At 35.3% G+C, this 18,499-nt stretch overlaps 1 protein-coding gene and 1 long non-coding RNA gene across 2 annotated transcripts in view; one reads left to right on the forward strand and one right to left on the reverse strand.

Moving 5' to 3' along the window:
• The window catches only part of LOC123784157 (uncharacterized), a 134,747-nt gene extending 127,801 nt beyond the window's left edge, over nt 1-6,946 (forward strand). The window contains exons 5-6 of the long non-coding RNA XR_015724237.1: nt 3,542-3,751; nt 5,064-6,946. This is a non-coding gene — a long non-coding RNA (uncharacterized LOC123784157). The remainder of the gene's footprint in view (nt 1-3,541; nt 3,752-5,063) is intronic.
• Nucleotides 1-18,499, reverse strand: part of SAMSN1 (SAM domain, SH3 domain and nuclear localization signals 1) — a 296,775-nt gene that overhangs the window by 22,010 nt on the left and 256,266 nt on the right. The window contains exons 10-11 of the mRNA XM_045785444.2: nt 6,942-7,013; nt 2,481-2,627 (exon numbers count right to left, since the gene is read on the reverse strand). Of these exons, the coding sequence (XP_045641400.2) occupies nt 2,481-2,627; nt 6,942-7,013 (219 nt within the window). The remainder of the gene's footprint in view (nt 1-2,480; nt 2,628-6,941; nt 7,014-18,499) is intronic.

The raw sequence follows: 18,499 nt of genomic DNA on the forward strand, positions 1-18,499 counted from the left end.
ATTGTAAAATTTTAACCAAGGGGCGTGATGCGTTCTAAATTCCACTTTAGATCTTTCTGGCTTCTGTGCGGAGAATGGCTTTTATGGAGGAAAGAGTGGAAGAAAGACGACCAATTAGGTAGTTATTGTGGCAGTCTAGGCAAAAGAAGTTGTTCTTGGTTGGTTGGTTGATTGGTCTAAAGCAGGAATAGTTTACATAGAGAAATTATTTTAGATAAGATTTTGGAGTTTGAGCCAAGAGGATATGCTGATGAACTGGCGTGAAAAGTGAGAGAAAAAAGGAATTTGGAATGGTTCTTAGGCTTTCTTCCTTCTTCCTTCCTTCCTACTTTCCTTCTTTTCTTTCCTTTTCTTCTCTGTTCCATTCTTTTCTTTTCTCTTCTCTTCTTTCCTTCCCTGCATCTAGAGTTACGGCAATGTTGTCTATTACTACTGTAAGACTGGACAAGAAACATGTTTTTTGGTAGAGCATAGAGAATTAATAACTCAGTTTTGGATATATTGGGTTCCAGATAGATATTGGGTGTAGATATATGTACAGATTCATATACGTGATGATACTGAATACACAATTGGTTGTTTAAGTACAACAGATAAGATGTCATAGCTAGAGATTAATTGTGAAAAACAAAGTGATGAGAGTAGATGAGATCACTGAGGGGGAGAGTAGACTGAGGAGAGCATCTAGGAATGAGCCTTGGAAGGACTCAATATTTAGAGACAGGAAAGAAAGCAAAGCCAAGAAAGGAAACTCTGAGAAAGCCAGAAGAATGCTCAAAGAAACCAAGAAAAGAGAATGTTTCAAATGTATTGAAATCATTGCTTGTGTCAAATACGTAAAAGAGTAATGTAAGAAGTAAGAAAAGTGACCAGTAAATTCAGCAACACAGAGGTTAATACCGATTACAACTACTATTTTAATGAATTACTGGGGATAGAAGTCCTATTGAAGTGGGTTAAAAAGAGAATGGACTAGACTTACAGATCAATGTAACAGAATTGAGAGTCTGAAATAAACCCATGTATTTATGATCCATATAATTATGACCATGTATTTATTATCAATTGATTTTCAACAAGGGTGCCAAGAAAAGACAATAGCAAAATAATTGTCCTTTTAACAAATTAGTGTTATGACAGCTTGATACCCACATTCAAAAGACTGAAGATGGACTCCTACTACACTCCATAGAAAAATTAGATCACACACCAAAATTTAAGAGCTACAACTGTAAACTCTTGAAGAAAACACAGGAGTAAATCTTTGTGACCTTAGGTTAAACAATAGTTTTTTAGTTGCAATATTAAAAGTTCAAATGACAAAAAAAAATAAAAAGATAAATGGGGCTCATCAAATTATAAACATCTGTGCTGCAAATGATACGATCAAAAAAGTGAAAATACAATCCACAGAATGGGAAAAATATATATTTCAAATCATATATCTGATAAGGTACTTGCATCCAAGATATATTTTTTAAAAGCTTAAAAGTCAACAATAAAAAAACCTCAAATAACCCAATTAAAAAGTAGGCAAAAGATTTGAGTAGACATCTTTTAAATTTTTTTCGAGATTTTATTTATTTATTTGACAGAGAGTGTGTGTGTGTGTGTGTGTGTGTGTGTGTGTGTGTGTGCACAAGCAGGGGGAGCAGCAGGCAGAGGGAGAGGGAGAAGCAGACTTTCTGCTGAGCAGGGAGCCCGATGCAGGCTCCATCCCAGGACCCTGAGATACGGGCAGACACTTACCCAACTGAGCCACCCAGGCGCCCCATGAGTTTCTTTAAAGAAGATACACAAATGGCTCATAAGAACAGGACAAGATTCTCAACATCATTAGTCATCAGGGAAGTGCAAATCAAAGCCACAGTGAAATTCCACTTCACACCCACTAGGAAGGCTAGCATCGAAAAGACAGTAACAAGTGTTGGCGAGCAAATGGAGAAATTGGAACCCTCACACGTTGCTAGTGGGAATGTAAAATGATGCAACTGCTTTGGGAAGCAGGTTGCCAATTTCTCAAAATATCAGATAGCTACCATATACCCAAGAGAAACAAAAGAATATTTCCACACCAAAACTCATAGATATTTATAGCAGCATTATTTACAATAGCCAGAAAGTGAAAACAACTCAAATTCTATTAACTGATGAAAGGAAAAATAAAATGTAGTTTATGTATAAAATGGAATATTATTTGGCATTAAAAAGAAATGAAGTGCTGATGCTTGTTACAACGTATGACATACCGTTCTCCATATACTACGGGTGACCTTTCTGAGCCTCCCTTTCCTCTATTAACATAGGAGTCATAACATTTTTTTTCCATCTAACTTCTGAGCACAATTATTGAGAGAGAAAATAAATGCTGAAATCCTCCCTAAAGGACCAAGTAATTCTATCTCTAGAAGAAGAATCTGTTGACTATTTTAAGAAAAAAATTAATAGAAAAATACAAATGATTAGCAGAGTACACTTACCTTTTCCTCAGAAAGGGCTTTGATGTACTTTTTACCCACTTTTTTCTTCATCGTCCACGAAATAGCTCTCATTTTTTTCCCTAAACCTCCTCCATTACTTGTTCTATTTTGTTCTCCAGTTTCATTTATGGGTTCCCCTTCATACACCTAGTTACAATTGTTTACAAAAGACAGAATAATCAAGCAATAAAAATCATTGATCTGAAAACATTATTAAAGAGAAGATTCCAAATTTGTAGGCTTTCTATATATTGTGTACAGCAGCCTCCAAAACTTCAATCTGGGTATAATACATATTTTTAAAGTTGCCCAAGGCTGGTTACATGTGTTACAAACTCAGAAAATAAAACTTGTGATGTCAAAGGACCCGAGCTTCACATCTAAAATTTTTAAAGAGAATTTTAGTTTATTCTTTAAATAGCTGTACAGTAGAGCCGCTTTAGTTTTTCCCATTTTTAAAAAAGATTTTATTTATTAATTAGAGAGACAGAGAGGGAGAGAGAGAGAGAGCATGAGCAGGGGGGAGAGGCAGAGGGAGAAGCCAACTCCCAGCTGAGGCAGGAGCCTGACATGGGGCTCAATCCCAGGACTTGGAGATCACGACCTGAGCCAAAGACAGACGCTTTATCTAAGCCACCCAGGCGCCCCAGTTTTTCTCATTTTTGAGATGGGCAAAATAGAATTAAATGACAGGCATAATGAGTGATTAAGTCTACATAGATGGGAGTTATTTTATTGGGGGCTTTAGAAAGGCTATAGCATGTATTCATGCTGGACAGGCATTAAAATATCCTCTGGATTCTTATAGAAATTGAAATGGTCATTTCAAAAAAAGTTTTGGAGTTAAGTAAATCCACTGAGAAAGTGCAGTTTTTTCTTCTTGCTGGTGAGTATCCCATGCAGATTTTCCACATTCTCAAGCAATAGTAAATGTGAACTTGATCGAGCCGTTAGTATGGAAATCTTTGTGTAATTCACATAGAATATATTCTTCTAAGTATTTAACATTACCTGATACTACCTTTTTTTTTTTTTAAAGATTTTATTTATTTATTTGACAGAGAGAGAGAGACAGCCAGTGAGAGAGGGAACACAAGCAGGGGGAGTGGGAGAGGAAGAAGCAGGCTCATAGCGGAGGAGCCTGATGTGGGGCTCGATCCCAGAACGCCGGGATCACGCCCTGAGCCGAAGGCAGACGCTTAATGACTGCGCCACCCAGGCGCCCCCTGATACTACGTTTTTTGATTATTACCTGCATCTCCCACTATGAGGTATGCTCCATGAGGGTAAAGATTTTATATTGTTTATTTATTCTGAATGTCTAGAACACTTCCAGGAACATAACTAACACTTGATATTTTTTGAATAAGCAAAACTTCTCATGTAGAACTTTGGGGTGATTTTTTTTTTTCTTGAAGGACCTACTTGGGTTATATATCCTTAATAGCTTAGATTTCAAGAAAGGACCCTTAAAGGTCATCTAGTCTAGCATTGCACACCATTCTTGATGGGTGGGCAGACAGATACTTCCTGAATATAAAAAAAAAAAAAAACCAGGGGAAACGTCTCTTTAGTGAACTTGAATATTTTATTTTTATTTTTGTTAAATTTAAGATTTATTATTTATTTTAGAGACAGCATGTGCGGTGGGGGGGGGGCGGCGGAGGAAAAGGGAGAGAGAGAGTCTCAAGCAGACTCCCCACAGGCCCAGCACTGGGCTCAGTCTCACAATCCTAAGATCACGACCTGAGCCGAAGTCAAGAGTGAGATGCTTAACTGACTAAGCCACCCAGGCTCTCCTTGAATATCTTAATATGAAGGTTTAACCACATGGTTAACAAAATTATTAATCAATACTATGCTTTGCTTCATATTTTACCCCAAATTGCCTATGATAAACATGAATGGACAGCCTATTTAAGTTCTATTGAACTTTATTCATTTCTACATTCTACATCTTTATAAAAGGCAAAGATTCTTTGCTTAATTCAAAAGCCCTAAATAAAATATAACTTGGAAAGCCTTAAAATTTTTAAAGTTAGCCTTTTTCTTCTTTCTACTTAAGCTCTATATTCACTGTAAAATTACAAACAAAAAAAACAAAAACAAAACCAAGAAAGTATATTATTTTATTACTATCTGTGTCAAATTACGATTGCCTAAGCTTCAAAAAGTATCACAAATATATTTTTTAAGATTTTTATTTATTTGACAGAGAGAGAATGCGCGCGCGCTTGCGCGCGTGTGAGCACACAAGCAGGGGGAGGGGCAGGCAGAGGGAGAGGTAGAAGCAAGCTCCCCGCTGAGCAAGGAGCCAGATGTGGCGCTGGATCCCAGAACCCTGGGATCACAACCTGAGCTGAAGGCAGACCCTTAACCGACTGAGCCACCCAGGTGCCCCAGCATCACAAATATTTTACACTTGAGGTTTTTCTATCATTTTTTCAAAGAAACTACTTCAGCATATTTTAAACTTTCACATTTTTCTATGCTGTTCTCTTTCAGAGCCTAAATCACTTTATTAGATATTTATTTACAGTTGTTATTGCTTTTCTAAGATCTGTCTCTCCCTCTATACTTTAGGCTTCATGAAATAGAGAGTTTCATCAATTATTGCAACAGTAATTTCTGAGTGCCTAATGGAAACCCTGTCACAAAGTAAGTGCTCAAGAAATACTTTTTGAATGACTGAATGCTGCATTGCTGAAAAACGTGCGAACTACTTTTTCAGGTTCACTAAATTCTTTCACAAATTACTAAGCCACAATTACTAATCAATGAACCTGAATGAGCCTGAGTTACTGTCACAGGTTAGCCCTAGAATTATACACTAAATCACAGATTCTACTGTGTAGAACCTACAATCTATGTGTGATTAAGGAAAGTTAAGGGTTTATATAAGATGTTAATTGGAAATGAAATTATATAGGGTTTCTCACTATTTATATACAATATTGTCTTATTTAAAACTAAATAAATGTGGATAGACTATACAGCTATTTACAGGTTTATCCATATGCATGTGTATATAATAGATAAAAGGGGATATAAATAATATACGTACGTATAAAAGGGGATATATTATACACACACGCATATATGTGTACTAATGGATATGTTTATAAAGTAATACTAAATGTCATTCTAATTTCATTTCTTTTGTTTAGAATATCCATTACTGAAATACCAATATTTAAAAATATTATAGACATATACACATAGGAATCTGAAAAGTATGTTGAGAAATTAAATGTAACAGGAAAAATTCTTTATAAAAAAACAAAAAAATAAACATACAATAATGAGAATGAATAATTAAGAAATACATTAGATCCAAAACCTATTGATCTAAAATGTATCACATGTGGAGTTCCTTAATCAGGTTCAGTGATAATATGTTTTTAGTTTTCTCAATATATATCCCACCTCTACTATTTGATCAGTTGTTAAACCTTGCATTAATCACATCACAGTTGGTCTATGATTTGTGAGACAATGTAACAGAAATGCAAACTTGAAGTCAGACAAGATGTTGAGTTCTGCCTTTGTCATTTATTAACCCTACTTTAGAACTAATTTTACTCAACAAAATATATTTTTCATTGGTAACATAATAATACTAATAGTTCCTAGATTATAGGTAGGTAAAGTGTTTAGTGTCGTGCTTGTATCACGATAAATGTTCAATTAAATGTAGGTATTATTATTACCATTATTTTTATATAGACTTAATTTTATGGGAAGCTTTCCTTAAGCTACATTTAAAGTGTTCATGGTTGGCAAATGTGAATGTAATAGTCACCTATGAGACATTTCAATGCATATGGTAGAAGTGTGAGTGCAATTGAGCAACCATATGTTCTCCTTGACAAATTTACAACTAAGCCATTTAATCATTAAATTAAATTAAAGAAATTACCATTTACATAAAATTTAACATATATTGTTTTATGGTGGAAATGCTCAGAAATTTGGGCTTATTTGTGTTACTTTAAATTGTCACTCTTTTCTTAAGTTCATGTTCTGCTTTTCCTGATGTTAGGCTTCTTACAGAACTTTTTTTTTTTTTTTAATTTTATTTATTTATTCGACAGAGATAGAGACAGCCAGCGAGAGAGGGAACACAAACAGGGGGAGTGGGAGAGGAAGAAGCAGGCTCACAGCAGAGGAGCCTGATGTGGGGCTCGATCCCATAACGCCAGGATCACGCCCTGAGCCAAAGGCAGACACTTAACCGCTGTGCCACCCAGGCGCCCCCTTACAGAACTTCTGACTATAAATACCCAGCATGATAATTAGGTACTAAGTAGTTCTTTGCTCGTTTATTACAAAAATATAGGCAAGACTGTGATTTTTAAATATACTTATTTTTCTTACTGTGCTTTGCAAAAGTAATATTGGCTTCATAATTTTTCCTAACGTGTTTGCATAACATTCATAAAATTGTAATAAAATACTAACCTCCGTTGAATCATCTGGCTTTGAAATGGAATTATTCCGAAAACGATCAAAATTCCCAAAACTGCTGCTGCGCTATAAAATAGGAAAGAGAAAGGAAAGGACACTTAGGATTTGTGACTTTCACTGATAAAATCGCTAAATATATTAGATTATGGTTCAATAAGCATCAGTATATTGCAAATACAGGATTAAAAAAGCTCTTCTCTCTGGAATATCTAACGGCACTGAAGGTATAACTATTATTAACATTATAATATTTACAGTTGACAAAATGCCTTCATAAGTTTTATGTTATAGTGTTAAGAACCCTGAAGAAAATCTATTAAATTATTTTCAATTTATAGTGTTACTTCTGCTCTTGGGGATGGCAGCTGAAAGATCTATGAATTCTAAGCTAAGCCTTCTGGAAGTGAGCTAGCCACAAACTAATTTCCATGATGGAATGACATGGATTACTAACCAACCAACTAATAAACAACTAACAACAACAAAACAAACAGAAACATCTGAGTAGATCCACCGGTATGTGTCATAAAGATCATATTGGTCAAAAAACCAAAAACGAATACAAATGCATTTATCTAATTTGAGACGCTCTACTTGGTGTCAGAAAAAGAAGGCATACGCATAGAGAAATTAATAAATCAAAAGGAGCATTTAGGCATGCTCAGTCTAAGGTTGGAAGTAAAACTGAATTTGTCCACATTTAGCATGGAATTACAATGAGACCTCTGGGTCAATTTCATTCACTGGTTTTGAGAAAAAGCTCAATATATTAATAGAAGACTTGTTCCCTTGGATACTTTTTGCCTACAAAGCTAAATTTTTATTCTTATGTAACTCATTCTAGGCAGGTAATTATAAATAATTCCTGATATGTTCCAAAGTAAATGATTCTCCTAAATACATATTCAACAGTCTTTAGAGTCATTGAGTCAAAAAATGGATATTTCGTCGCTATCTATTTAATTTTATACATTGTTTGGAATGGTGGATATCTGATGTTATGTCCTTTATATACCAATAAATCCTAAGAATATGTTCTATCTCAAGAATTTAATTTCATTCCAGGTTTCTAATATATTCAGAATAAGCTGGTGATACTGAAAAATAACCTGGTAATTTGAAAATTACCAGGAGCCAGTAATTTATAAAACCATGTATTGTCCTTTCAGAAGTCACAGCCCAGTTTAGTGCAAGTCAGCTTGGAAGGCTCTTTGTTCCTACAAGCACTCTTACAGTCATGTTTCCCCACCAGCTATCTTTAAAACTCCTTGTTTCCCTTTTAAATAAGCTGAAATAAAAAGATCCTGACGTGTGACAAGGGGTTAGCTTGATAGACAGTGTGATACGTAATATCGCCCCAAGGATGATGGCTGTGTTAGACACAATTAACGCCTTTTGCTGACTCGCCACCCCTGCTGAACAAGCCCTTCAGCTTGTGGCAAGAAGACAGAAAGAGAAGGGCTGAAACTGAGAACCACGCTGGAAAATACAAAGTCTTCTCATGCAGGGCTTACTAACCTAGAATGACTTCCCAGAGCATTAATCACTTCAACTTGCCTAGTAGGCATTTCCATGAGGCTATCACTGCTCAGAGATCACAAAAGGGAATTGAGTATATTGTTGTCCTGCTTATAAACAATCTGAACACAGGGAAATCTGTTACTCTTTTATATACTTGAGACATTCTGATGGCCTATTGGAGCCTATGCCTAGGGCAATTTCGCAGCCTGCATCCAGCCTGCGTCCTGCCTATTAAATATTAATGAGGGTTACAGCATGATTTCCACCACTGGATAATGGGTCCTGTTGCCCAGGAGGGCACAGAATAGTCTCACTTCAGCATTTCTCAACACTATCTTCTGCCATTAAGTAATCAATAGTCACCACCTTTTAAAATTAATTCTCCGCTCATTATATCAATAAAGAGAAGCAGATTTAGAAGTAGTGGTTTAAGAAGTCTTTAGACTATTACTTTGGGTTTTGTCAGTCATCTCATTGCAAATCACTCAACAGCTTTAAACCAAAGGAGTATAATACCAATCCATGATAACACACGGTTAAGAAGCAAATCTAAGTATTTAAAATGATGTTTTTAAAATTTCATTAATCTCTAGTCAAAAAGTTAGTGACTTTCTGAGATGGTTTCATAATGTATAGGTTATGGCTTATGATGAAAAGGGCTAATGTCTACTATGAGGTATGCGCAACGAACACATTTATAATTTCTACTCCCATTAAGTTTCCAATGAAAAGGTGAATCATGTAGAAGCAAGCTGGCTTCCTAGATAATAGTCCTTTATAAATAAGAATATGTTTGAATATCAATAATTTTGCATTGTATAATCATAATGGATTAGATTTAGCAAATATTATCTTGTGACAGAAGCTCCCATCAAGACAGAGCTCTTATATAAATGAATAGCTGTCAATGGGAAGAGTAACTTAAATAAAAATGCAATTAGTATTTTAGATAATTCTTTGTATCTGTTGACATTAGATCATATTTAGTCTTTAATTCCACTCTCTATATTTATACAGTCTTTCCTTGTGCAATTAGATATGCATTTGTAAAATGACACAATATTTGTGGAGGGTAATTTGGCAAAACTAGCAAAATTATGTATGTATTTGCCCTTTGACCCAGCAATTCCATTCCTATACATCTATACCAGAGACACACACTTGGCTGTAAACCGACTTACACATCCACATTCATTATAAAACTTCCATATTATAACAAAGCTATAAAGCCTAATGTTCATCGAGAGGGGACTGATTGAATAATGTGTGGTAAATCCAAACAATTAAACTGTGTTTAACTGTAAAAACCTGAAATGTATCTCTTTATGCTTTTATGGAATGATCTCCAGGATATAGTATAAGTGAAAAAAGCCAAATGTACGTAGAGCAAAATGTACATAGCAGGATGCCATTTATCTAAGGGTGGAAATAGATGTTTGTGTTTTAATACAGGTGAAAACATATTTTCTTTCTTAGAAAATGGGGCAAATGAAAAGTGAAAAAGTAGAGGAAACAGACTTCTTTCAACGTACCTCGTTTTGTAGATTTGACTTTAAAACCATGTAACTTTTACTTATTTTTAACAGAATTCAATAAAAATAAAAGCAATCCCTAAAAATTCTAAATAAAAATAAAACAAATGAACCTAATTCTATATTGAATTGGTGGTTTAGAGAGAGGAATTACTTTAAGTGATTTTTAAGAACAATAAAAAAAAACAATAATCTGACTGTCCAAAGAATAAAAAACGATGACAAATTAAATTTTAACCTGTCTTCAGTAACCATATTGTTATTAATAATATTGGCATATATAAGTACATATGTTGAGGGACAATGAAAATACGTAATGATGTTAATGACTTTGGAATTAAGGTTCTCAGCCAAAATTCTCATATTGGTCATGGCATAAAGCAAGTAGTTTTTCAAAGACTTCTAGGGCCCATGTCAAAGCAACACAGGGGCCATATTGAAACTATTCTCACTGGGGTAGATTATATCCAAAGATGGGATAATTTTTATATCAATAAAAATAATAAGTGAATATTGAAAAACACCTAATATATCAAAGTTCGTGAGTTCATAATGATACCAAAAGGAAAAGAACAATCAGTGATCGCCTAAACATTACAATTATATTATGAAAACTGGTAAATAAAAGATTTCAGCATTTAATGTACTCTTCTTTTATGAAATGTATTTCAGAGTAAATAATGAGGAAAAATTTATCTTTATGTGTGTATATTCAAGCTAATCAATTAGGAATGATGAAATGACAAAGTGACTGTTTCATAAACCCCTGATGACAATAAAAGATCTCAGCGATGATCCTTGATGGCTACTACAATTACAAAAAGAGACAACAAGAATATGTGCTTCAGAATAGTAGCACCTAAAACCACCAGTGAAGTATTCTTAGAAAAATAAATAAATAAATAAGGCAATCACACCAGACTTTGTATCTAACTACCAGATTATAGGAAATACAGGGACAAAGGAACATTTTAAGTGACACCAAAAGGAGGCAGGCAATCAGAAAAATCTAGACAGTGAGAAAATCTATGGGCAAAATAACCTGGTTTCTTCAACGAATCAATAGAAAGAGGGAAAGTATAGATTAATAACCTCTAAGAGTTGTCTAACCAAATACAACCCATGGATCTTGTTTAGATAGAGATCAAAGAAACCACTATAACAAAAGTAGCCAGGACACAACTGAGGAAATTTTTTAAATAACCAGCTATTTGACGATACTGAGGAAGTACTGTTATTTTTTACTTGTAATTCAAGATAACCTAGTGAGGGGCAGCAATTGTGTAGGCATAAGAAGAAACATGACTGGCCATTTAATGGTTAACGGGGTGATGGATATATGAGGTGGATTGTGCTACTCTGGTTTTGAATATGCTTGAAGTTTCCCATAATAAAATGTTGGACTAAAAGAAAAAAAAAAAGAGAAGCGTGCCTATATGATAGCTAAAAAATAAGAGTTAATCATGTGCAGGGGCTGGGAGGTACATGGGAAAACTACTTTCCTCTTAATTTTGCTGTGAACCCAAAACTGTCTAAAAGATAATCTTTAAAAAAAGTTAATGGTTACACAACTTTCTAAGGAACCAATTTGTAAAAATATCAGTAATATTGCTTACATCATAGTTTGGAAGTACAGACATATTTAAGGAGAAAATAGAGTTCTGCTTTCCAAGTTTATTTTAGGACAACCAACTTTCTGAGATTAGATGCATGTTATTAGATTGCCTTTTGAAGACTCTGCAATTACACGGTACAGATGACTTTCTTCCACTTAGTCTACTTGGCTTCCACAAAAAAAGGGCCAAATAGGGGTGTTTGAACACATCTGTGTGTGTCCCTACACAATGCAATGAATAATATAAAAGAACTTAAGAGGATTCCTTTTTTTTTATTAGTTGCATTTTTTCCCTCTAGTTTTGTATGATAATTCTAATTATTACCAAATGTCATGTCATTAAAGCTGACAGTGTTCTTAGAAATGATCTAGTCCTTCTCAGTGAGGAAATTTACAGGAACCAGAACTTGCAAAAATAAATTCTTTTTTTTCAATTTTCCAACCTGATGTACTCTCAACTATGCCATCCCATTCCAAAGTTTCGATCTTGTCTTCTATTTTCAAAGAAACTCACTATCTGAGCAGGATGGAAATTTGGAAAGTTATCTTGATCGAATGAACGGAACTGAATCGGATTCTCAGAACAAAGGCCAGCCTAAATTTATCAACATGAAGGACAGCTGGGGGTCTCTTTTTGGAAATGTGAATCGACCTTTTGACCAAAACCAAGACAACTTGACCCTTATTTTCATTTCTGAACCAGCCATCCACTTTTGGGGTCTTCAAGTAAAATCTCATCTCCAGCATGACTGGTAAGGCACTGGAGGAAAAGTTTCACAGTCTACTTCAAAGAAAAAATTTACATATCTGAGTCAGACATCCGCAGTATTTTGAAATACACTGGCAAATTAAAGATTACACACTCTCTGCCAGTGAGTTCTCCCATCTTCTAAATATTGCACATAGAGCGATGGTTCGTAATACGCTCTTGAAGATCAGAATCGTTTCAGCATGTGCTTGTATGAATATTCTGTAATAACAGTGTGCTAAACATCAATAAGCTTGTCAGCTTTTATCCAAAGGCATTCGAGGATTTAATTGTTCTAACCTCACTCAGGGGCTGAGATCTTTTGAAGAGTGTGAAACAAATTTAACTCCCTTAAAATAACCTGTTAGGATTGCTTCAGTGTTAAATAACGACACTACCATGTGGTGTCAGTGGAGGACGGTTGTGTGTCGGGGAGTTGAAGAGTAAAAGACACCTGGAGTTGTGAAACATAACCTTCAGCGGCAACATTTTCACCCCAAGTCAAGGCCACGCAATGCTCGACCATACAGCGGGGCTCTCGATGTTGTTAATGCGGATCTGGACTCTTAGACAGAAGTTAGTTCACTTGATCTCTCTGGTTCAGTATCTTTTCTGTCACCCGCAGAATATCTAGAGGAAGTGCTGATTCTGACTCCCCTCTAGTGTTTGAAAGTTGTGTCAAAGTTGATGTGCCACTAGATGTGGGGTTTTGTGGGTTTTTTGTGAACTGAAACTGCCTCAAAAGAAACTAGGTCTAAAAAAAAAAAAAAAAAAAAAGAAGTAATGCAAAATGATCCATAACCTGTAAGAGTGGTTACTCATATCATCCTGTTTAATGTAACAAAACAAGTTTTGTGAGTAAAAAAATTCGAATATTTAAAATTCTCAGTCGCACCTCTGCATGATTTAGTACCGTACGGCATGATTTACATTACCTCCACAGACTGTAAGTCAGGCTGCAGTTTTAAGAACTGAAAAGAAATCAGGATATTCTATTTTAGTTGAAAAGAGGTTTTAAAATAAATAATACTGATACGTCTTAAATATCTTGTTTTCAGTTAAAAGGCCTAATGTGACAAAAGTTCAGTCACTTGATATCACTGATTCCTACAAAATCCTATAGAATAAAAAGGAGATGAAAAGCTTTTAAAAATGTGACCACGATCAGGCTACCCTGAACTGCTCAGCTTCTTATCTGTCCTACTGTGAAACTTCTGCTTGGCTCGCTCACTCCTAGACTTATCGATAGAGTTCATGGTCTGTTCTTTCTTTCTCTAACTACTAAATGGTCCCTCTTGATCCTCCTGGAATTGTGTCATTATACCACTGCTTCCTTGAAATCGTCAAGAATTTCTCCAGGGAACCCATGTGCACAGCTGCGCCAGCCCCCAGTGGCCCCTCTGCCTGCTTGCACGCCGGAAGGCAGGTGCGCCAACCAGGGGCACTCTCTGCTTCTATCCAGTTGCCCCTGAGGATCTGCTTTGATTCTGCCTTCTGAGCCAGCCACCTGCACTCTTGGAAATCTGTGTTTGCTCACTTTGGGGAATGTGGACACACAATGCAAAATGCAGGCTACTGCACATGCATTCTCTCAGCCTCCACATCTGCTCAGTTCTTTCTTGAAATCTCTGTTGTTGTAGGCATTTGTTTTCATTACTGCTAGTCAAATATGTGCTTATAGCCTCATTCCCGAGCCAATGTGTTAGCTTCTTAGTCCCTAAACTCTTGCCTTTCCAGTCGTCTAACATCACACCACTGAACTAATTTTCCAAAAATACCAGTTCTTATCATTTCATGCCTCTCAACATGTAAAGCTTGCTCCATATTGTCATGATGGTTATTGAGGATTTGTTCCATGCCAGGTGATCTGCGATTATCTCATTAAATAAACACAATCACCCTCTGAGCTAGGTATTGATTTCTCCAGTGTACAGATGAGGAAAACTGAGGCTCGGGGAGTTTAAGTAGCTCTTCCTTAGTCAATAAAAGAAAGCTCAAACTCAGCCTGCTGCACTTTCATGATTCCCCGTCGTATCAGGTAACAGTGGTCAGTCTAATTTGGAACGTCCTGCAGTTCTTGCTGGTCAGAATGGACACATTCACTTATGCTTCTAAGCTGTTGCTCATGCTGTTTTTTTTGTCTCTGTTTTGTTTGTTTTCCAAGAAAAGTCCTTCCTCTTTTTTCCCACCTACTTAGATCCAGTCCATTCTTCAAGGGCAGGATCCAGTCCCACCTTCCCTATGAGATCACGTGCCAGTGCCTTCCTACGTTAGCACACACCGACTGCTCCTGTTCTTAAGTGCTCTAGCACCTGTGCAGAAAAATCCGATACTTGTGAGGCTTGGGAAAACCACAGTAGATGGCAAATCTCACGTTCCGCTTCAAGTTCAGTGTCCAAAAGCCATATATTTCATGGTTAACACAAAACCAAATTATAACTCGATCACGTTACAGCCAAGAAAGATAATTTGCTGATGTCTAATTAAAGACTAGAAGGTATTGCATTATGCAATTCAACATAAATATATTAAGTGGCTTCTCTGGCTAAACTTTATGCGTGGGGTCAGGCTGTCTCTAAGAATAAGACAAGAATCTATCCTGGAGGAATTTGCACTCAGTTGGTGCCATCAACCAAATAACTTCAATCCCTAAGAGCTAAATAGAACCATATTCAAATGAATGGTATACAAATATAGAAGCAGTTCCTAAAAGCAGATTATATTTATTCACAAAATAAATGAACTTAATAATGTATAATAGATGTCAACCTGGAAATTTATATTCATCCATTTATGAATACTTATTTGCACTGACTACTTAGTACATGAAAGGCATTTTGTATACGTATGTCTCTACCTTTATTATTTATAGTCAGTCTAAAGAAAGGGGCATTAAAATGATGAGAGATTTTTAAATGAGCTGAAAGCAACACAGTTTGAATTTGCCTCAAAAATTATTTACCTTAAGAGATTATATAGTTGTTAATTGAGGGACTTTTAAAAAATCTCCAAACCCAAAGATGGTGATTGTTAAAATGATGACAACATGACAAAAAGGTGATGGACCACACACTGTATATTAAATGGAGCACTGGATAACACAAATGCATCTAATATAATCATTTCCTGAACTCTTCAAGGGAGAGAAAGTTTGTTTCTAGTGAACATAATAATTTTGGTCACTATAAGTGTTGTGTATTCAGTACAGGAATATTTCACTAGGATTTTTCCATTATCTGGACAAACCATCTCTCAAAACCAAAATTGGCAATAAGTATTCAATTCTTGCACCAGCGCAGATAGTTTGTTAAAAACTCAATAAAGAGCTGTATTGAGAAGTGTTCTGAAGCCACTTGAAGGCTTAAAGAGGTCATGATCAACTATGTCAACAACGGTTACAGAAGATAGTGTGTGTTTTAGGGAAGATGGTTGGGAGAGGAATAAGGAATATAGGTAACATGTTTGATGTATTTACCATCCCTACTCTAAGTAACTTGCCTGAGCGAATTTCTCATTACTAATTTTGTTTTCTAAGTACCTTGAGAGAGAGAAGATGGTACCAAATATAGATAATTCAAATTTCCAGTTATAAAAATATGCATTATCCTTCCTTAAATTTAGAAACTGGCTTTCTATTGTGTGCATATTAGATTTTTTCTACTTATAACCAAGTATTAAATATTTTAATTGTTGACACATAATTATCAACTATTTCCATCCTATAACTAAACTTCAAAAACACTCTTGCAAATAAACTGTATAAATAATCTTTATATAAATAAATACATATATAAATAACTCTATAAATAATCCTGTGTAGGGTATGGCTAACAGAAGAAGATAATAGTGAATATGATGGTAAAAGAAAGCAACAGCTATTTAGGAGAAGAATAATTTTCTTACTTTTTTTTTTTTAAAGTAGGCTCCATGCCCAACGTGGGGCTTGAACTCACAACCCTGAGGATCAAGAGTCACATGCTCCACCGACTGAGCTGGCCAGGTGCCCCAGGGGAATAATTTTTGTTGTTTTTGTTGTTTTTTGTTTGTTTTTTTTTTAAGTAGGCTCCACGCCGAGGCTTGAACTCACAACCCTGAGATCAAGACCTGAGCTGAGATCAAGAGTTGGATGCTTAACCTATGGAGCCACCCTGGCGCCTTGGAGAAGAATAATTTTCAAGTACTAAACGTAACAGGCCTTCCTATATTGACCATAATCTTAAGTATCAAAATTCTGGTTTTCTTAAACAATGCCTCTCCCTGTATTCTACCTTTTAATGAATTTAGACTTATGCTTTTTTTCCTTTTCAATAATCAGAGAGAGGAAAAGTCTTGAAAATGCTTCATTAGCTGACACATGGTGGAAGAATGTACTTTTTAATCTGTTAAGATACTTTTGAACATACTTAATAGTTGAATGTTGACTAAACTTTAGGTTCCTGAACAATTTCCTAACATATCTGCCAAATATTTATACCACTAAACCCAGTTACTCCAGTTTAAAAAAATAAAATTATCACAAAGAAGCTAATATTCATTGTTTTGAAATCATGTTTAAATGAGTGAAAATTAAGCTGGGAAAACAGAATCCATTGAATAAACTTTCCCCTCAAATTCTCTGGAACAAAAACTCAGTCACTTCCATTAGTCTTAAATGTCCTCTGCATTCATGTGGCCTCTGGGTACATAATAACCTTTCTAAAGGTCTCCTCGAGGGATATTTTAGTCATGCAGCGATCTCCTTGAACACAAGTAATGACAAACAATAAGCTAATTCTCAAAAAGTTTTTTTAAGTCATTTTTACTACTTTTAAATGAGTGTGTTTGATGCATGATTTTGGTCCCCCTGATTAATGGTCACCGCCAGCCCAGCTTCTGGAGTTGTAATGTTTCCGTGAGCTTCCCTCCAGCAGAGCTCGACCATTAATCCAGTGGCATATGTCAGCTCAGCAGAGCAAGGTCACTCTTCTGCTTCAAGGGGAACCTTTTTAGAAATAATAAAACTGACAGAAAGTTCTTTTTTGCATGCTTTATGCCACCTGAGGTTGAGTGCTGCAGTTAATATCATAAAGCTTATAAACATTCCCATCTCAGGCAGCACCCGCTGCCACTACGGTCAGGAATTTAAACGTTTTTTCTTTAGTAAGAACAGACATGTTTATGTGGGGCAAATATACAGTATGTAATCCCAAACAAGGAAAGAATGGGTAGAAAAAAATAACAGTAAGTTCATGCTAGGATATTTGGAAGAGATGTTAGCGTTCTGCAACTTCCTTATTATCAGTTACATTCTACTTGCTGCAAATTTGGATTTGGCTATATAAATGTTTCATTATATTGAGGGGCTAATAGTGATGTTGAAATGTAACAGTAGGTAAAAATGAACTCCATTGATGATAATTCTTAAACTTACAATGTCTGACAACTGTAGACCATTTATCTTGGAAGGAATTTTCTTTTAAAATTACAAATCTGCTATAATTATTTGTTTTATAGGTATTGGCTGCTTTAAAATTGATAATTATAGTGAGATATTCATAACCTTAAAGTAACTTGAAATATAGACAGCCTAACTTAGAAGATGATGGCTGTATAATAACTAGCAATATAAAGAATATATACCCAGAAGCATTATAAAATTTATATATTTAATTACTCATTTTGTTACTTTTAGTTAATTAAAAAAATCAAAGTTGCATAGCTATAACCATGTGAAATATTCAGAAAAAAATTTAAACCAAATATCCAGATTAATGCTTAGACATATCACTATGTATATTATAAAATAGAATTTGCTACAAGGTAAACCTGCCTTAAGTCTTATTCCAGGAATTTAAATTATTTAAATTATGAAAAGTACAGAAAAGAAACTTCATTATTTATATTTAGCTGTCTTCACTGTATGTATGTAGAGAAAAGGTGGGGCCAGGTGGCAGCTCAGGCTCATCCTTTCTGGGAAGCCAGTTCCTTGGCCAAGTCTCCACGTCCAAGGCCAGGTGCTCACTTCATCAGGTACAGAAACTTTGTTTATTTCGATAAACAATTTCTGAGGGACTGACTCATCAATTAAAATAGTAAGATACCAAAAATGGCAATGCAAGTATTGGTTAGGTATGGGAAATTCAACTGCCAAGAAGAA

This window comes from Ursus americanus, chromosome 4, assembly GCF_024610735.1.
Source record: "Ursus americanus isolate L20-20 chromosome 4, mUrsAme1.1.p, whole genome shotgun sequence".
In the NCBI taxonomy this organism is placed as follows: Eukaryota; Metazoa; Chordata; class Mammalia; order Carnivora; family Ursidae; genus Ursus; species Ursus americanus.